Below are 17,936 nucleotides of genomic sequence, written 5' to 3' on the forward strand. Positions count from 1 at the left end.
AAACATTTAAATTGCACTTACAATAAAATTGTAATGAATTGTGCAGCCCTATCCATTTATAGAGCAACTTATGTAAACTGATGGCTACTGTCACCATCTAAGACACATTTACTATATAGTGTTCATATAAACTTGATCATAATTATAACAATAAGGCTATTAATTTAAAAAATACCATCTAGTGCTGCACTGTTTTTAAATCTATTTCTATTTTATTCAACCAGGAAAATCTCAGTGAGATTAAAAATCTTTTTCAAGAGTTTCCTGGTGAAGCTATGAAGGCCTTTGTGTATCTGTATCTCTATGTCTGTATATAACATGAAACAACTACGTTTAAAATGTAGTGTATCAGTAGCTGGTCAACTTTTTTTCAACTATTTTCAATCAATCTTTGTTTCTATAGTGCGAAATCATAACCAAATATATCCCAAGGCACTTTACAGTGATCTAGGCTGCCTATTATTATAAAGACTCACAGTTAATCACCATGAGCTGAGTAGTATTAAGCCTTGTTACAGTGGCAAGGAAAATCTTCCCTATAGGGGGGCAGGAGCCTCAAGCAGAACCAGTTGACCGTCTACCGAAGCTGCGTTGGGGTTCAAAAGGGGGGTAGGGTAGAAGCAGGAAGAAGGAAGGGGGTTGCAGAAAGAGGGACAAGAGAAACAGCAAGGAGGCCTTGTCTGCTCTGAGGCTGTCAAAACTACATTTGCACACATTAACTAATATTATGATAAAGCATTTATTAAATAGCTTAGACAAAGGTTTATTGTAAGAAAGCATGCAGGCCTATTCCCTTAGGGTTTTATCAATGAAACAGTTAAAATACTTATTACTTAGTCTAAACAGGAATGTAACTCATTTTGTTGTGGTGGTCATGTGGTTAGGTTCAAGTCAAGGATTTCCAAAGATAAAGGTTGGGAATCAATGGAATAGTGTAATATAGTTAAAGTACATTGCAAAGTATTCTCCTTTAAAAGTCTGCATTAAACATACATGAACAATATATCTTTAGCTTAATTCATACTGCACTTAGCATAGTCACAAAGTAGCAAAAATGCTTTACACACACTGTTACTATTCTGTCTTATCTTACACTACAATTTTCATATTTAATGTTTTTTATGAGTCTAAGGCATCAATGACAATAACACTGCGCTTAGTTCTTTCACAAAGAGAAGAAATAAACTTCACATAGGCCCAATGCAGTCTTTCTTTTACCATCAGGTCAACAATGCTAGCTTAAACACACTAATATAACTATTTTAACCTGCTGTTTGGTTTTACTTCAAAATAAAACTTGTGCATTTTAGCTTATATCACTTACTCGATTATGATCGTTGGAAGGGTTTTATGATTTCAGTGCGCATGACATGTGGAACATTCTAGTCTGCCGTGATATTATACTGTATTAGCGTCATTTTTCCTGAGGATCTACATCCCTCTATTTACTTTAAAACTAATATATTAGCTTAAATGAACCAAAAAAGAAGCTAATAATTAATATATTTGGTCTATTTTTAGTGTTACACTCATAGCTCTTACCGTGTAAGCAAGCTACGCCATCTGCTGGATCGCAGTACTTATCAGCGGGATGATGACGCTACTAAAACGTGACGTCATGGAACGCTGTGTTCAGGTACTCCTCGTAGATTGCAGTGTCGGCCTCAATCAGGTAGGTCTCTACGGAGAAGGAATATCAGCGAATATTACACAAATTAATGTTCCACAGTGACGTATGCTGCATAAAAATGTTTTATACAAACACAAAAGAAGCCAAGTACACTTCATGACTCAAAAGTACTAATGAGGCAACAGAAAGACATCTGTTAGTGGTATTTTATTCTCAATTAATTAATTAATTAATGTCTATTCCATTTATATACATTTCTGCAATTTACCTCCTCCCTATTGTGATATTTGTAAAAGTTTATCATCTTATATTGTTTTTCAAAAAACACAGGCAATAAATCATTCAATATTATAACACATAATTTGAAAGTTTAACTAAGCCTGAACAAATCCGTCAAAAAAAGATGTTTTTTTAAGGAAAGTAGGAATTTTTGTAAATTACTATAAATAAAATTGAAAATAAAATATTTGCATGATATGTATGTGTGTGTGTGTGTGTGTGGGGGGGGGGGGGTAACATTTCTGCTGCAAGTACAGTTTAACAAGTACTTATGCTTTGTACTGGAACCACTACTTATTGCATTGGTGCATCCCTAATAACAGATTTAAAAGATTCAACAAGTTAAAAGGAAAATGTATTTGCAGGACATTTTAATAACAGGGGTGTCCTTTTTAATAACTTGACCACTGGATGGCGCTACTCTGCTTCTCAGTGGGATCTCTGCAGACATGAGTGGAATCCCCCCTGAGAGCCACTGCTGATGACAGTTGTGTCCTGTTATAGGATTTTTATTTCTTCAGGTTTACAGAACAGGAAAATGCACTCAGACATCTGTCTAAGGTAAAACTTGCCATTTAGAAATAGTCTGTTATGAATTTTAAAAAATGTATTTGGTTTTCTAATTTTAGTATGAAAAAAAATCAAAGTATAAGTATCAGCAGTTTTTATGATTTGAAGGCCCCAGGCAAAGTCATATGATGCGAGGACCTCCCCATCTTGGTAAAAGCAGTCATTGCAAGAGAATTAAATATTTTGAAGCATCTAATTTCAGGCATCAAAGGCAGATCTAACAAGCATGCCCAAACCTTAAATACCAAATGTCTTTACATGCCAAGTTTTGCTTGATATGAAGACATTTTGGGACTTTCTGAGGGGTTTGGACTTTGCTGATGGAGTCAGAAGATCTCCCTGGGGACTTTTGGATAATCAAATCTAATTTGACACAATATCAATCACTCTTAATCCTTTAAAAACATCTTAATAATTGAAAGCAATTTAAGCATATGAATTCCTCATTTATTAGTGTATACCCTGATCACGGGGCCCCAAAAATGCTGGCATGACTTTTATGCTGGAGCTGGTTAACATGCATATAATCATATTGTCATTTATTACTGGGTAACATGCCATGTCCACTCGTCTTTACATTGCACATCAAAGCTATCAGTTATATGTTTATATTGTCAACCCAAATCGAAAAAAGTATGGAAGCAAGGAAGGAAATGCATGCTTTATACAGTATATGGGTCAATATGACATACATATTTTTTGTCTGAATTTATTATTTCCTTTAAAAAAAATCAGTTCATGGCATAAATCATTTTGTTCTACGAAGCCTACTTTGTTTGCATACATTTTCTGTATACTTGAATAATGTAGTATTTACTTTCATATTTTGGCATCTTAACCCCTGCAAAGGTCAGGTCTAAGTAAATGAACAGATTATTGGCACTAGTAAAAATAGCATTTAAGTTATAAGAGAGTCCAATTAAAATACTTTAGTATGAGTTATGGTTGAAATAAACAAATGTTATTAAAAATGATCAATATAAAGTTAGTAAGAACACTGAAAAACTTTTGTCATAGAATCTGTTCTCTAATGTCAGGGTGGCACAACAGTAATCATGCGAACTTTACTTTGAAATGAAGAAGTAAAAACTGATCGTAGCATAGTTTATAAGTCATTTAACTCCAATTGGCTCTCATGGTCAAGTAAAATCGTTTGTAACTCTTTTTCAAGTAAGATAAAATAATTTGTTTTCAGTCACAGGTAGGCAGGTACACTTTCACTGTCAGGTGGCACAACCAATGTAAAATTGCTAAGAATGCACTTTACACACAGCTCTTGATTTTATTTTTAAAAAATAGGTGTCCACTCTCTAACAAGAACATAACGATATGTGTCTAAGTATTTGTGTGTTTATTTAAAATCAGTTGCAAATGTCAGGTGGCAGCCAGTGTTCCAGGTGGTGAAACTATAAAAAGTGTCAGTATATGAAATAAAACATATTGTTTGAAGCTCTAAAATATTGACTTTACTTCTAATAAGGTAAAGGAGGTATCCCAAAAAACTTTTTGATTAATTAGTTTTGCACTGGTGAGCAGGTACACTCTCAATGTCAGGTGCTCAGAGAGACATCTGGCTGCAGACCTCTATGTTGGGGCGACCTTGACTGTGGGGCAGGAAGTGACATACGAACCCTTGTTGGGTTTCTCCTTAGTATGTGATGTTCTTTTTAAGTTTATCCCCATCCTTTACCCTAACCTTTTGGTTAGGTTTAGTTGCCTAACCCAAACCCTCTTAGGCTTTTCATTAGTTTGTGGTGTGTTCAAATAAAATTTATCCCCCTCAGTAAATTTTGGATTTTTATTCATAAAATTCTGCCATTGTGGAAAAATAGCCATATACTGTAAAATAAATGCCATTCATTCCTGTTCCAGCTTGGGAAATGAACGTTACTTCCCACCTCATGGTCGAAGTTGCCTCATTGTAGAGGTCTGCAATAACCTGACATGCCAGATGAATGTTCTGTCTGTCACATCTTTACAGGCCAATCAGAGCAACTAAACACGTGAAGTAGCTGTGACCAAGGTGCGCGTGCGCAACTACCGAGGAATAATGCTAACCATGGCGACTGTAGACATGTCAGTACACAACTTTTGTTGTTTTTGAAAAGAAAACAACTCACTGCTGTTCTTTGATCTTCTTTTAACAAAGAAATGTCGTCAAGTTCTGATATAACTGGTGCTTTAGCAGCATCCACGCTAAGGTATGGAAGAGGATTAGGGCCATTTTTGAAGGAGAAAATAATTTTGGACAAGTAGAGATTAAAGTCGAAATGACAAGAATGAAGTCAAAATTTCGAGAATAAAGTTGAAACACAATTTCGAGATTAAAGTCAAATGACAAGAAAAAAGTCAAAACTTGTTACTAACAGCGGATCATAGATGCTGTGTTTATGTGGCAAAGAGAGAGAATCTCTTTGTTAAATCCAATAATGAGGATTGATTGATGATCTCTCTTTGTCACATAAACACACAGCGTCTATGATCCGCTGTTAGTAATAGGAAGTTTCGACTTTATTCCCCTCATTTTGACTTCAATCTCAAAATTGTGTTTGAACTTCATTCTCAAAATTTTGACTTTAATCTCGACTTGTCCAAAATTATTTTCTCCTTTGAAAATGGCCCTAATCCTCTTCTGTACTAATGTCTTGAGCCATAATTGCACCGGCCTCTTGTTGCTGCTTCCTTGCGTCACGACTCTGCTGCGCCTGAGAGCACTGCCCCTCGTTGCTGATTGGTCCTGTCACTTTCTAACCGGGCCCAAACGGTTTAGACGGGAGCTTTGCAAGATGGATTCACCAGTGAGAAACAAGGAAACGGCGTATCCATCTGCTTTGCAAGGTTAGGTCTACAACAGATGAGTCTAAAATGCCCTACCATAGAGGTCTGCAGCCAGATCCTCTTTGGGTCAGGGGTACAACCAAGGTAAAACAGAAAAAATGTAGTGTTATCATAAAGCTCTTGATTTTATTTTAAAAAATGCGTATCTGCCTTCTAAGAAGGATAAAAGCAACATATGTCATAGTATTTGCCTGTTTACTTTGCAATTAGTTGCAAATGTCAGCTGGTGCAATTGCAAATGACTCAAGCTTTATATGTCGTTGACCCGTATGCAGTACATGTGTTGTGTGATTACAGTTCATACTGATATTATTCGTAGTGTCATCTGCATGGAGTGGCATGATGAGGTTTTTTGATGGTTGAAATCCTGTGTTTGCATAAAATTTTAACACTCAGTATATGTCAAGAAGTTGTTTGTAAAATAAATGAACATGCTATCCACAAGAAAACAAACTCTGTTATCTTGATACTAAAATGAACAACTTTTAGTCTAGAGGAAAACAGTATTCAAGAATAGTTGTCTTCTTGGGCTGATTCAGGCCTTCTTTGAAAGTAGCAAGGAACTTCAGTTTTTTAATAAATGTTTGGAGTAAAAAATACACTCGAGTCTGGACTAAAGATAAGTAAAAGAAGTACTCAAGCAAGGTACAAGAACCTGAGTATGGCACTTAAGTTCATTCATTAATTTTCATTATAGTTAAATCTAGAAGTTGGGGAAATTCTCTTTGCTCATCAAACTAACATGTAGAAAACATTTACCTTTATATTGAGTAGATTATTAACCTGTAACAAATGATAAACTCTATTCATCGAAACGTAAAGCTCTGGAGTCTTTAAAACCTAACATTCATGAAATGCTTGATTTTTTTTCATACAAGTGGACTCAATTAGTTTTTATAACATTATTAAAATCAGATAAATGAATAAAGTGAATTGAGTTACTCTGGCTTATATGAGGGGGGCTGTGAAAACTCAAACTGTCATTAAAGAAGACTAGGCACACTAAAAGTTGTAAATTAAATAACTTTATTCATATAAAAATGAAACATTTATCCAGCAACATACTGATCATAATGTAAGACATCACAAACTGTACAGTGAACTCTGTGAACTTTAAATAAAGTAGAATTAAAAGAAAAGAAACAAAAACCATATGAATAAACTTACAAACTGACAGATAAACAGGGAGGTAGACTGCAGAGGGTATTGATTGTCTACAGCAGTGACACCCAGGGGTCAATCTACAAATTCTACCACTTTCATTTAAAAAAGAAATGACACATAATTAGAGAAAATAAGAATAATTATCTCACTGAAAGGTTTCAGTCTGTAAAGGTCCTTCCATGTGGGGGTCCCAGAGTTAATGTCCAACAGGGGCTCTCGGCTTGATGTCTGTTTAATGAGGTTGTAGATGGTCTAAGCTGGGTCATCAGATGTCAAGCCTCAACTTCCAGTGAAGTAAAAAAAAAAAAAAAAACAAGTGGGTCTGTGTCTGCAGCTCTTCATCAATGAACCGAGAGCAAAGACAAAAATCTGTACGACTCTCAGGATACAAAATGTTCAAAATAATCACAAAACCTGTGCTGATCTTGTGTTTTTGGTTGGTTAAGCGATAGGTGGTTTTGGGCTCTAAATTAGAGGGCCACCCAAACCCTGACCAGCCTTTGTTGCATCAGTCGTCCTCATTTCTTCTGTAATCCCAGACAGACAATCCCAAACCTCTTAAAGTCCATTTTTAAAGTCTCAGACATCCAAATCAGAGTCACTGTCTGTTACTGAGAGAAAAGTTTCTCCATCTACACGCTCCCCACTTTCATCTGGACTGCACTCCCCTCTGCTCGGACAAATCCGGTGGTGCTGCAACCTGAAAATTAAAAAAAAAAAAAAAAAGGATAAGTATGTTAAAAGATTTATGCCTCCATATAAACTAGGCATGGAAATTTAAAAAAAAGTCAAACAGTAGTTTGTTCTTCAGGGAAAACATATTCTAAAGCAACCTTACACAAGTTAAATTACTTGACATCCATAGTATAACCTTCTGTGCAGGCAGGGTGTGCAATTTTTACCTATTTACGCACGTTCTGCTTTCACCAACTGGATTATTGACCCACAAACTGACCCGAGGCAAATTATAGTGAGACTAAGGGAAGAAAGGGTGACCTCACAGAACACAAAAACCTAAAAGCTGAAAGGTCGTGCGCTTTTACGCATGAATGGTCCTTTTACGCACATGTCTATTTGCGTGTAGAGAGGAAATAAGCTGCATCATTGAGTGAAAGTAAGTGATTGATCAATCAAGGGGCACGTGCGTTAAGGAACAGAGAGCTTGATTTTATGACTAAATGATATCAAATCAATCCGGTGACACGCTTTATGTCAGTCTCCATTCAACGTTACTGACCTGTTTTTGGCTGCTGCCGCTCGGTCTCTCTGTCTCCGGTTTTTGAACCAGTTCCCAACCTGAGTCGGTGTGAGTCCAGTCGCGTGCGCTAGTTCTCTCTTTTTCCCTGGGTTCGGGTAGGGATCCTGAAGGTACCACTCTCTGAGCAGTCCTCGCGTGCGCTCCTTGAAACAGTGCGTCTTCTGCTCCCCGTCCCAGATGGTCCTCGGTAAGGGGAACTTCTTCCTCACACGGTACTTGTCAACAGGTCCGAGTGGCCTCCCCCGCAGTTTCTCCGCCTCCCGGTAGTGAGCTTCCAGCCACATCGCCTGCAGTTTGCCGTGCGAGGCGCGCGTAAAGCGGTGCGTCTCCAGGATGTGATAGAGCTCACGGAAACTCCCAGTGTGGTATGCCACCACGGCGCGAGCCCTCTGCACAGACTCGTGCTCGGAGATGGAGTCACGGCCGTCAGCGGTCACCGGAAGAGACCAGAGGAAGCGGGCCAGCCGCTCGATGTCTCCGGTCTCTTCCAGGGTCTCGCAGACGCTGGCTATTTGGGCCGCGGAGAAACACAATCCCGGGAAAGCCAGCGGGGGACAGGCGGAGGGAGGGTCCTCCGGAGACCGGGAGCGAGCCAGGAGAGGGGGCCCATCCGCGAAGTGAGGCAGGAGGATCCGGGAGGCTGAGAAAAAGTCGAGTGGTGACCTGAACACCATCTGGATGTCAGAGTTGAGCAAAACCGATGAAGAAGAGCCGCTCTGAGACAGACTGACAGAAATCTGCTGGAGTCCGACTCTTTAGCTCACCTGGGAGTCAGGGAGGGACCCTGAGTCTGACTCCTGATTGGACAACCGGAGGCTGATGTGGGGTTGTCATGACAGCACTGTCAATCAAATCTAGAGGATTTATCCCCTCTGAGCTCAAGCTAACACAAAGCCCTTCAGAAAGCAAACAGTTGTTTAACGAAAATACTCAACATCTATGAACCAGACTGACACCAGAGGGACTCTGAAATAATCTGAGGCCAAAAATACTTCAGAGTGAGAAAAAGAATAAAACACTTATCTGCATGACCCACATCTTTCATGGTACCTCATATTTGAAAGCAACATCACCAACTACTTCAGTTGTCAGAACTATCAAATTCAGATGCAAGTATGCCTTTTTCAAATCTAACCAAATATTTGGGCTCTTGAGAAATGAAAAGGGCTTCTCTATAAAAGCCCTGTGATTGTCTGTTATTATGCTGTTTCATCTGTTCTTATCATCCTACTGACCCATAAAACAGCAGATCATTTGTAAAGAAAGATATAGGAAAATACAGGTATGCCTTTTAAAAGACAATAAATCATAAAAAATCAGCATATAGTCCCTGTAAGACACTAAAACAGACCATAATACCTATATTAATCATATTTAAAGGTCAAAAGAAAAAGTACCCTGAACCTGAACAGAGTTGACATCTGTCTGCTATCAGCTGAATCTCATCACCTCCTGCCGGTAAGCCTCTCTCATCATTAATAGCAGTAATGTGCCCAGTGTGATTGGAAATCTCACCCAGACCTGAAAGCGTATGTTTCCCTAAGTGGTTTCCCTGCACTCTAATCACTTTCTAATCACTTTTCTATTCTCTAATATGAGTAAGTTCACAGATAAGCTGCGCTCCAGCCCCATTCTGTTACCTTGGCTTAGCATCGAGCCGATACAGCAGGCTAACATTAGTCTAATAGAGCAGCGTATTCAATCAGCATTAACACATTCTAGCTGCTCCGGGCCATATGCTTTGGATTGTGGCAGCCGTCCTGCAGAGATAGAGGATATTAAATATTAGGAAAATATTTTGAGGTTCAACAAAACTAGCCAAACACACACTCTTGTAGCTTTTCATTACGTTTTCTCACTTAAACAGTCCCTTAAATGTGAGCATCAGTGCAGATGTGTTGGCCAGAAAAAAGGGGGTCACTCAGCTTAAAAGGGGTTAATGCCAATTATACAAACAGACAGATGTCCTGCACGCTGCTGTGAGGAGCTGTGTGCCAGTTTTTACCCCTGGTGAGGCACAGCGTTCATGCTTGTTATGTTAATCCCTTCTTCTTTCATTATAAGAGTCATAATTACATTTATGACAATGATAGTATGACAATGATCACTTAAAAGAATAAAGTAAACCGCTAACAAATCATCTCCTTCTGAATTTAGTCCTTGAACCAGCTCTGGACTGCGCATTAGTTATGAAATTTTGATACATTTAATGTAACAATGCTTTCCCAAATATGAGGTAAGAGATATTTGTGGTCGATCATACATCTTCAAGTATTCTGGCTGAATGCAAAGCTCTATCAGCAGAAAGATTCAGCTTTCTCTGAATACAAAACATTCTAGCTAATTATTGCTTCAACATAAAAGACTAACACATGCATAGTCTGAGTGTTATCATCCATTTGCTTCCAATACAGAGGCCCAGCGACTCCCAGTGATAGCAGGTGCCATATTTAAAATGCCTACTCCAACAAATATCTTAGCTGCAGATGTCTAGTGTGTCAAGATCATCGTCGTTGAGCCAGCATATTCCAAACTATAAAAACAAAACAGTTCAGTCAGTAGCAGGATAAATATAGTGACGCCTCACCTCCTTTTTTTGTAGTAAGCCAAAAACATTTTATTTTTGCTGTTAAAATGGGGACTTTAATACAGAACCCGATAAGGATTTTTTTGTTTTTGGAGCCAGCCTCAAGTGGACAGTCAAGGAACTGCAATTATTTGCAGTTTGGCATCTGCCTCAAAGTGCGCCACAGTGACTTCACAGCGGTTTGTTATCATTCAGGGACGTCTCTCAGACATGTGTTTAAGTAGTGACCGCTGCACCAAACTTTAAAACACCTTCAGACAACAGCATGGACGGGCATGCTGTTGAGTGGACAGCTAAACCAAACAGTTCCTCTTCTTCTTCTGGCGGAACAAACTGATCCTTACTGAAGTACAGCTATTGAACGACATCGACTCAGAACACCGCGTCATCAGCTCCAGACGTGTCCTCAAACAGGTAGCTTGGTTGTGGTGAAAAAGCAAATCCCCTGCCGTGCCGAGTCAAGCCAAGTAGAGCCAAGCAACTCGGTGTAATGGAAAAGGCTCATAATGCACCCCAAACAGTTCTTCACTGCAGTCGTCCAGATGGGAGGTGACGAACACATGGATAAAGGTTTCAGCCAGAGTCCGAGGTGGTCTGAGTCTGGAGACATTTTTGAGGTGGGATAAGTCAGATTTGGTCACTGATTTGATGAGGGACTGGAGAGGCAGAGTGGAGTCCAGGATAATGCCATGGTTACGGACCTTAGGTGGAGGATGGGTGGACAGATATACTGTTCCTGAGCAGCACCTTGAGGGTCAGAACTATGGGCTCTGTTTTGTTGTTCAGTTTGAGTCAATTGGTTGACATCCAGGCCTTGATTTAATGTAGACTGTTGACCAGGGAGTTTGGGGGGGGGTTTAAAGTTTGGTTGCTAAAAAGAGCTGCATGTTGTCGGCATAAGCATACAAGTGGAAACTGAGACTGTTTTCGGATGATCTGACCAAGGAAGAGAAGTGGTCCAAAGACAGGGCCTTGAGGCACACCTTGGTTACTAGGGCTAGGAAGGAGTGGTAATGCTGATAGTGACAACATGTTTCCTGTTTGAAAGGTAGGACAGAAGAAATCTAATGCCAAACACCAACAGTACACCAATAAAAAGTTGAATTAAGTTCATTTGACTTTCCATTACTATTTTGCTATTTCAGTGTTGGTTCAATAACCTCCTCTTCCCACATTTGTATTTCTGTTGAGCATATCCTGCTCTACTTGAATTTCTTTAGTGTAACGATGGGCATGTTATGTTTCTGTCCATGTGTGTTTTGGAAGCAGAACAATAGAAAAACACACAACAGTCTCTGAGTGACAGTCATGGCCAGAGCTCCTCCAAGTTGAAAAGACATTCCACACACTCGAGGGAGACATCCTCACGGTGTGTGTTGTGTGACAAGTGGGTGAGTGTGGCTTAATGGTGACAATTAAGTTAATGCAGCCACATCTCCTTTCAGCAACAGCACAATTAGCAAGGAGGTGGAGGGAAAGCAGAGCAGGCTCAAAGCGGGTGGATGACACTTCCAGGGTGGCTGGAGGAACAGTGAGGATACGAAGTGAATCGCCTCAGCATCTCCTTATCCCCCATAAACAAAGGAGCGGCTCCTAATTAACCCCTTCACTGACCTCAACAACTTAACACTGACCTCTTAAGCCCTGAAACTTTAACCCCCTCACCCCGTCTCATCGAGGAGGCCGTACAGCCCCCCTAACTCCCCGCAAAGCCTCCTCCTCGTTAAGCCACTAATCACTTCCTGGGTCTTTGTTGTGCTTTTGTGCTCTCGCTGAGCTCCAGAAGAGTTTGGGGGACAATGGGGAGCAAAAAACAGGAAGGAGGGGGGTCAACTGTGGCAGATTGAGAGGGATGAAAATGAGGATGAGGAGAAAGTGGGAGCACAGTGCTTTGTACATGCTAACCTGATTGCTGATGGTTAATCAGGAATCAGGAGTGATCCTTGTTTAATCAGCTGCTAAAAAGCTGCAAATTTAAAAAACACATTATCATTAAAATCTAACATAAAATTTTGACATATATTCTTATGTGCTTACTTGTTGACAGTTCCTTGCACTGGGACATCAATCTTTTATCTACAGTTAGGAGATGGTTTGTTTAGTTTATCAAAAGACTGGAAACAGGGCAAATACCTAGCCTGGTTCATTTACAGTAGCCACCTGCCAGCTCCTTCAAAGCCTAAAACATGTTTGCACTTGTTTAAACTTTAAATATCTATACAAAAGCATAAAAAATTAGACACTGTGTAGCTTAGTTGGTACAAAATCTACAGCCATTGACATATTGGTTGAAAGTTTAACTTTCAGCCTCTGACTTTGGATGCAAGTCCACCTAAGTCTCACAACCCTTCATTTCATCTCTCTCTCTATCAGTAAAGATAGGCCAACAAAATTGAGGGCTATTACAGAGCAAGAGCAGGCTATGTTTTCCCTCTACCTCCAGTCTTAAAGCCAACAGTTAGGTTAACTTGTCCTGGCTGCACAGAAATGTTATGGTAACAGACATGCTTGGAGGTTACACAAAAGACTGCTACATAACTAAACTGAACTACAACTAAAAGCTGTTCTCCTGTTGTAGCATCTCTTTACAGTTTTGCTGCTTGGATGGACCATGATCATTTTTGGCCTTTGGTTGTGAGTTCAATCGCCCAAGCTCTCCCCCGTAACGTTGAGCAAAGAGACAACACGTGCTGCTCAGTGTGTTGATCCCCATGGCTGACTTTTTTTTTTAAATTAAAGATGGTTCATTAAAAACAACACTTAATGCAGTGTATCTACTTGACAAAAAAAACTGACATTTGGATTCATTGACCAGCTTCACACAGCGAGGGAGAAATGCTGTTAAAAGTGCCCTTACTTGGCCTGTTAGTGGCCGCACACACTTTCATACACTTTCACTTTCATTTTTTTTTTCCATTATTTTCTATATTTACCTCTTTTGCTAAGCATTTAAAAATATGGTTACTGGAGAATCAAAGCTGCAGTCACAATGAATGAATTGATTTACTGTATTATGTGTATTGTCAAGTGTACTGGATGTAATTGGTTTTTGGAGATTTTGTTTGTGACTAGCCATTCTAGTGACCTTATATGCTTACATAAATGTATGTATGCAAATTTTTTGTGATATAGTGCGTACATAATTAAACCTATGTATGCTAACCAGTGCAATAACACCTGCACACACACATCTGTGTGTGCAAATTAAGTGCAATAGGGCAACGTGCAATATACAACAGCACTTTAAAACTCTTGCACTCATGCACTTTAGCACATAAAGCATTTAGCACATAAAGCACTTTAGCACATAAAGCACTTTAGCACATAAAGCACTTTAGCACACAGGCACTTCAACTTAACAAGCCAAATCCCCATGTTTTCTTTTTCTTCTGATTTGTCATGAGTTTATTTTCTGTCTAGGTTGTTTATTGTACTTTTCATTATTATTTGTCATCTTTTATTCTCTACCTTTTATTGCTATTGTACCTCTGTTTTATTGATTGTACATTGTTAACATCAACCTGCCCAGGGTCTAAGGATGGAAATTAGCCATTGGCTATAATCCTACATATTTACATGTAAGTGTTTAATAATATGTACTGACCCTGTCATTTCAAATAAAATAAATACAAATACAAATACCTCTTTTTGTAAAATGCGTTTTTTGCTGTCCTATAAATATTCTTAGTATTATTATTTATTTATTTTTTCCTTTTCTGTTAATCTGTTGGTCTTTTTTGGAGCTGATAGGGGACTCTGGGATGTTAAAAGTTTACCTTTGTAAGGAAAATATCTTTGTTTTGTAATCATGAAAAGCTATTAAAAAAAGTTGTGAAAAAAGAAAAAAAAGTGCCCTTACTTGTTCGCCCAGGAAGCGATCCCAGAAAGCTTTATGAGTAGCTTAAGCAGCTGAAACTAGGAAAGGCACTTTTAACAGCTTTTCTCCCTAATTATAGATAATTATTCAGTGAAACCAAATCATTGGTGTACTGTTTAGTAGATAAAACACATGAAGAGCTACTTTTGCTTGGCACAGCCCTCAACTCAAAACAAGAAGTAAATAGCAAAGATGGGCTGAGCTTGGTTTGTTTGATTAAGAGCTCCCCTGGCAACAGATTTTACATACTGTTCATTTAAAGAGTTACAGTATAGATTTTCTTAACAACATGAAATATGGGGCAATCTTTATGAATTTTCCAGAATTCTTTGTCCTTGCAGATGCTTTTCATTTAAATAAACTGTTTTCAGAATCGATGAAAAACTACCTTGAACATCACTATAACATTTGAGCTGTACATGACGTCACAAGTCAAACATGGCTGCAGTGGTAATATGGTCTATTGGTGCTTACAGTGATGAGTATTTATGTATATTTTCTGATATCTGTGAATGATCTTACACATGTAATGCTAAAAAAAATGTACTAAAAACATCTATAATGGCAAACCTGGTTTACCACAAGAATCAAATTTGTGAATTTAAATGCTGTATTTCTAGATCATGACTGTAGGATAATATCAGTCTTACACTGAACAAAAACAGCCATGATACAAATAAACATGAACCATGAAATCTAGTGATGATAGACAATGATTAAAACTATTAAATGATATCTGTACTATTGATTTTTGTCCTGACTTTATGAAAACTGGTACAAAGCACGAAAAGCCATCTCCACATGGATGAGGCATCATGCTACACTGTGTGTGTGTGTGTTTTCTGTGTGTGTGGTCACCGTTTGACCACAGGTTGACCTCTTTTGCAGAAAGATAAGCAGGACAAGCACTCATGTAACAGCTCTTCAGCATCTAATCCAGACTCCTAATTGGTTTGCAACCAAACACCTCAAAGTCAATCCTGCTGCTCTTATTGATGAGCCATAAATCCAGCTGTGTGACTGCAGAAACATCTGGAAAAGAGAAGGTTTATGTGTTAGACTTGATCTACACAAACATGAATACACAAATAATAGCTCAGGTTTATGACACAAATACATACAGATTCACACAAAGAAACGCCAGAACATGACAGATGGGTGACATTAAAGCACAAACACCTTCCTGACACACTAATAAACAACATTATCAGATAATTGACTAATAATCCACTGCACTGTTTTCTAGGCCAGATGTTAAGTTAGTAATTACATCATTACAGTGTGTTTTGTTTTTTTAGTGTCATCACACCACTCAGTCTGTTTTAATTAAAAGCCTGAGTGGCACAAACAAACACCAGCAGCCAACAAACAAACAGCTGGAGCTTCACAAACATCGGCCTGTCAAACATACATCGACATGCAGGAGTAAGGGAGCGCATACACACATACTGCAAACATACCTAAGACATTAACACCATCCAATTACACATTATCACGCAGCATTAAAAGACTGGCACACTGTTCACTCAGACTAAATGCTGCATTTATCCTACCGTCTAATGCATGAGACAGACCAAATATAGCTGGTACACATTAGCTACCACGCTATGTTACTAGGAGAGAGCAAGATGGCAGCTTTAAAGCTTAGCTAATCTTACCTGACATATTCTTATAGGCAACAATGAAAGCAGATGTATTTATCCAGTCTGACATATTATTATTTTTTAAAGTGGAATTAATGTATTGCAGCAAGAGAATCACTGTGAGAATCATGTGTAAAACTTTACAGTTGGCTCAGAGTTGTTCTGATTTCTCTCGAGTCAAGCAGAAATGAAAACAGAGAAATCAAGAAAGGCATGTGGCCTGTTGGAATTCAGTAAGGAAGAAAACAGCTGTCTTTAGTTGTTTTTTCGTTTTAAATATTTTGATGCTTATGTGTTCTTTGTTTTCACTACAAGAACAGCAACATGAGTGAAACAAAAACAAAGCAAATATGATTTTTAGTTTGAACGCATTTCAACAGAGCTTTTGTGATGGTTAAGATTTGCATTGTTATATGCTTACATGGCTAGTTAATAGCTGACAAGGCAAATAGCCGGTAATCTGAAGGATTTCAGGGGGCCTTGGTCAGCCCTGACTACTACTGGTTCTGCCCCTAAAACACCATCAGTGCTGCTGTAAGGCTTCTTAATCCATCAGGGCAATAAAAGATATCATTATTATGTTGGTTGCCAATATGTTTCCATTTCCAGTTGTCTTCATTTAGTCACAAAAAACTCAAGTCAATAAAGTTTTCTTGTCAAAATGTTTGTTTACAGAAATAGCATGGTAGCACTGCCTTGCGCTAAAAAAGAAGAAGTCAAGCTTGATGTTCAAATGCGGGCCACATTTCATTTAATGTTTAGAATTTGCTGAGGGCCAATCAAAAATGTACCGTAGGCTGCATTTGGCCCCTTGGCTATAGTTTGGACACCATTGCTCTATTGCATTGAGAAAATGTCAAAATGGGGTGTAGCTGATCCTGGAGTCAACAGGTCAGAGGGACAAGAAGAATAGGTAAAGTTTATATGGTTACCTACCTACTCATGGTAGAAGCACAAAAATTCAAATGAAAGGACCAAAAAAAAAGAACAAAACAAAACAAAAAAACCCCAAATCCAAGCAAGTCTAACCTTCTCCAACTCTTGCAGATGGGAACAATAGCTTCCCCTGTGTTTGTTATGTTTTATAGCACTTCAGTAGTATCTTCTCTCACAGCTGGGCATGATTATGTAAATACTGCATGAACTCCAAGTCATAAATTCCTAACTACACACTACACTACAGGAGCATCAGAGATGAAATCAGCTTGATTACAGTGATTGTTGTTGTAGCGTTGTGAGTTAGTTAAAAGTGTTCTAAATGTAGTTTTTTTTGTTTCTATTCATTTTTCCTGTCCATGTGTTTAGTGTTTTAAGTTAGTCTGACCTGAAGTGTTTCTATCAGGCTTCTCCTGCATATGAATACAGGGATTTGAATATATTCAGGATGTTTAAATAACCCACAAAAAATAGACATGATTTTATAGCTGACCCAGTATCAAAACGTTCATTTTGGCCACATAAGACAGAAAAAAATAATCTCTATATAACTAAAATATTTGAGACAAAAAACAGGCTACCTGCAGCTAAAAATAAGGAAAATGATCAGAGTAGTTGTGCTGGGATGTTTTTAAAGAACAGGCATTCACATTTAGTGTTTTTACTTCACAGAGGAAATTAAAGGACTACTTTAATGAGAGGAGAAAAGGATGAAGGCGCTGGAATCAGAGAAATCCTTATGATATCAGTTTAAAGGGGGACAGAGATGAAGGGATAAAAAAACAACAGTGGGTTAAAGTAAATGAAGTTGGAGTCAGAGAGAGTGAAAGGAAGAGGAAGGCCAAGAGACAGAGGGAGAGAGGGGGAGGAGGATACAGCCCCTGTCCTGTCTGGTGTGGTTTGGGGTAATCTGGTCTAATCTGCTGCATGTTAACCTATCTGAGCAGCCAGAGCCAGATTATCCCTCTAACAATGGCCACACGCTCATCTGCTAAATTACTCCACTCAAAATCATATGCTGCTGAGACACACAAATATGTAGGGATAACTCCCCCAACACACACACACACACACAGATTTCAGGAGGGGCATCAGTATATTATATGTCAATGTGAATGAAAATTTAGCTCCTTTGACCTCTAATCTAGAGGTCT

The 17,936-nt window shown here is 38.7% G+C and overlaps 1 protein-coding gene across 1 annotated transcript; it reads right to left on the bottom strand.

Annotated features, from left to right (window-relative positions):
* Positions 1-6,704: 6,704 nt before the first annotated feature.
* six3b (SIX homeobox 3b) lies at positions 6,705-8,413 on the bottom strand. The gene is made up of 2 exons (XM_041816245.1): positions 7,719-8,413; positions 6,705-7,181 (listed from the first exon to the last, which is right to left on the bottom strand). Exons 1-2 carry the CDS (start codon positions 8,411-8,413, stop codon positions 7,061-7,063), a joined length of 816 nt encoding a protein of 271 aa, XP_041672179.1. The 3' UTR covers positions 6,705-7,060.
* Positions 8,414-17,936: the final 9,523 nt, after the last annotated feature.

The sequence above is a fragment of the Cheilinus undulatus genome, linkage group 20 (genome assembly GCF_018320785.1).
Source record: "Cheilinus undulatus linkage group 20, ASM1832078v1, whole genome shotgun sequence".
Taxonomy (NCBI): Eukaryota; Metazoa; Chordata; class Actinopteri; order Labriformes; family Labridae; genus Cheilinus; species Cheilinus undulatus.

Excerpts from the sequence above, each read along its gene's own strand:
- six3b (XM_041816245.1), bottom strand. The coding sequence starts at position 8,413 with ATGGTGTTCAGGTCACCACTCGACTTTTTCTCAGCCTCCCGGATCCTC. Across the intron at positions 7,182-7,718 it reads GCGGCAGCAGCCAAAAACAG|GTTGCAGCACCACCGGATTT; the intron begins GTCAGTAACGTT and ends TTTAATTTTCAG.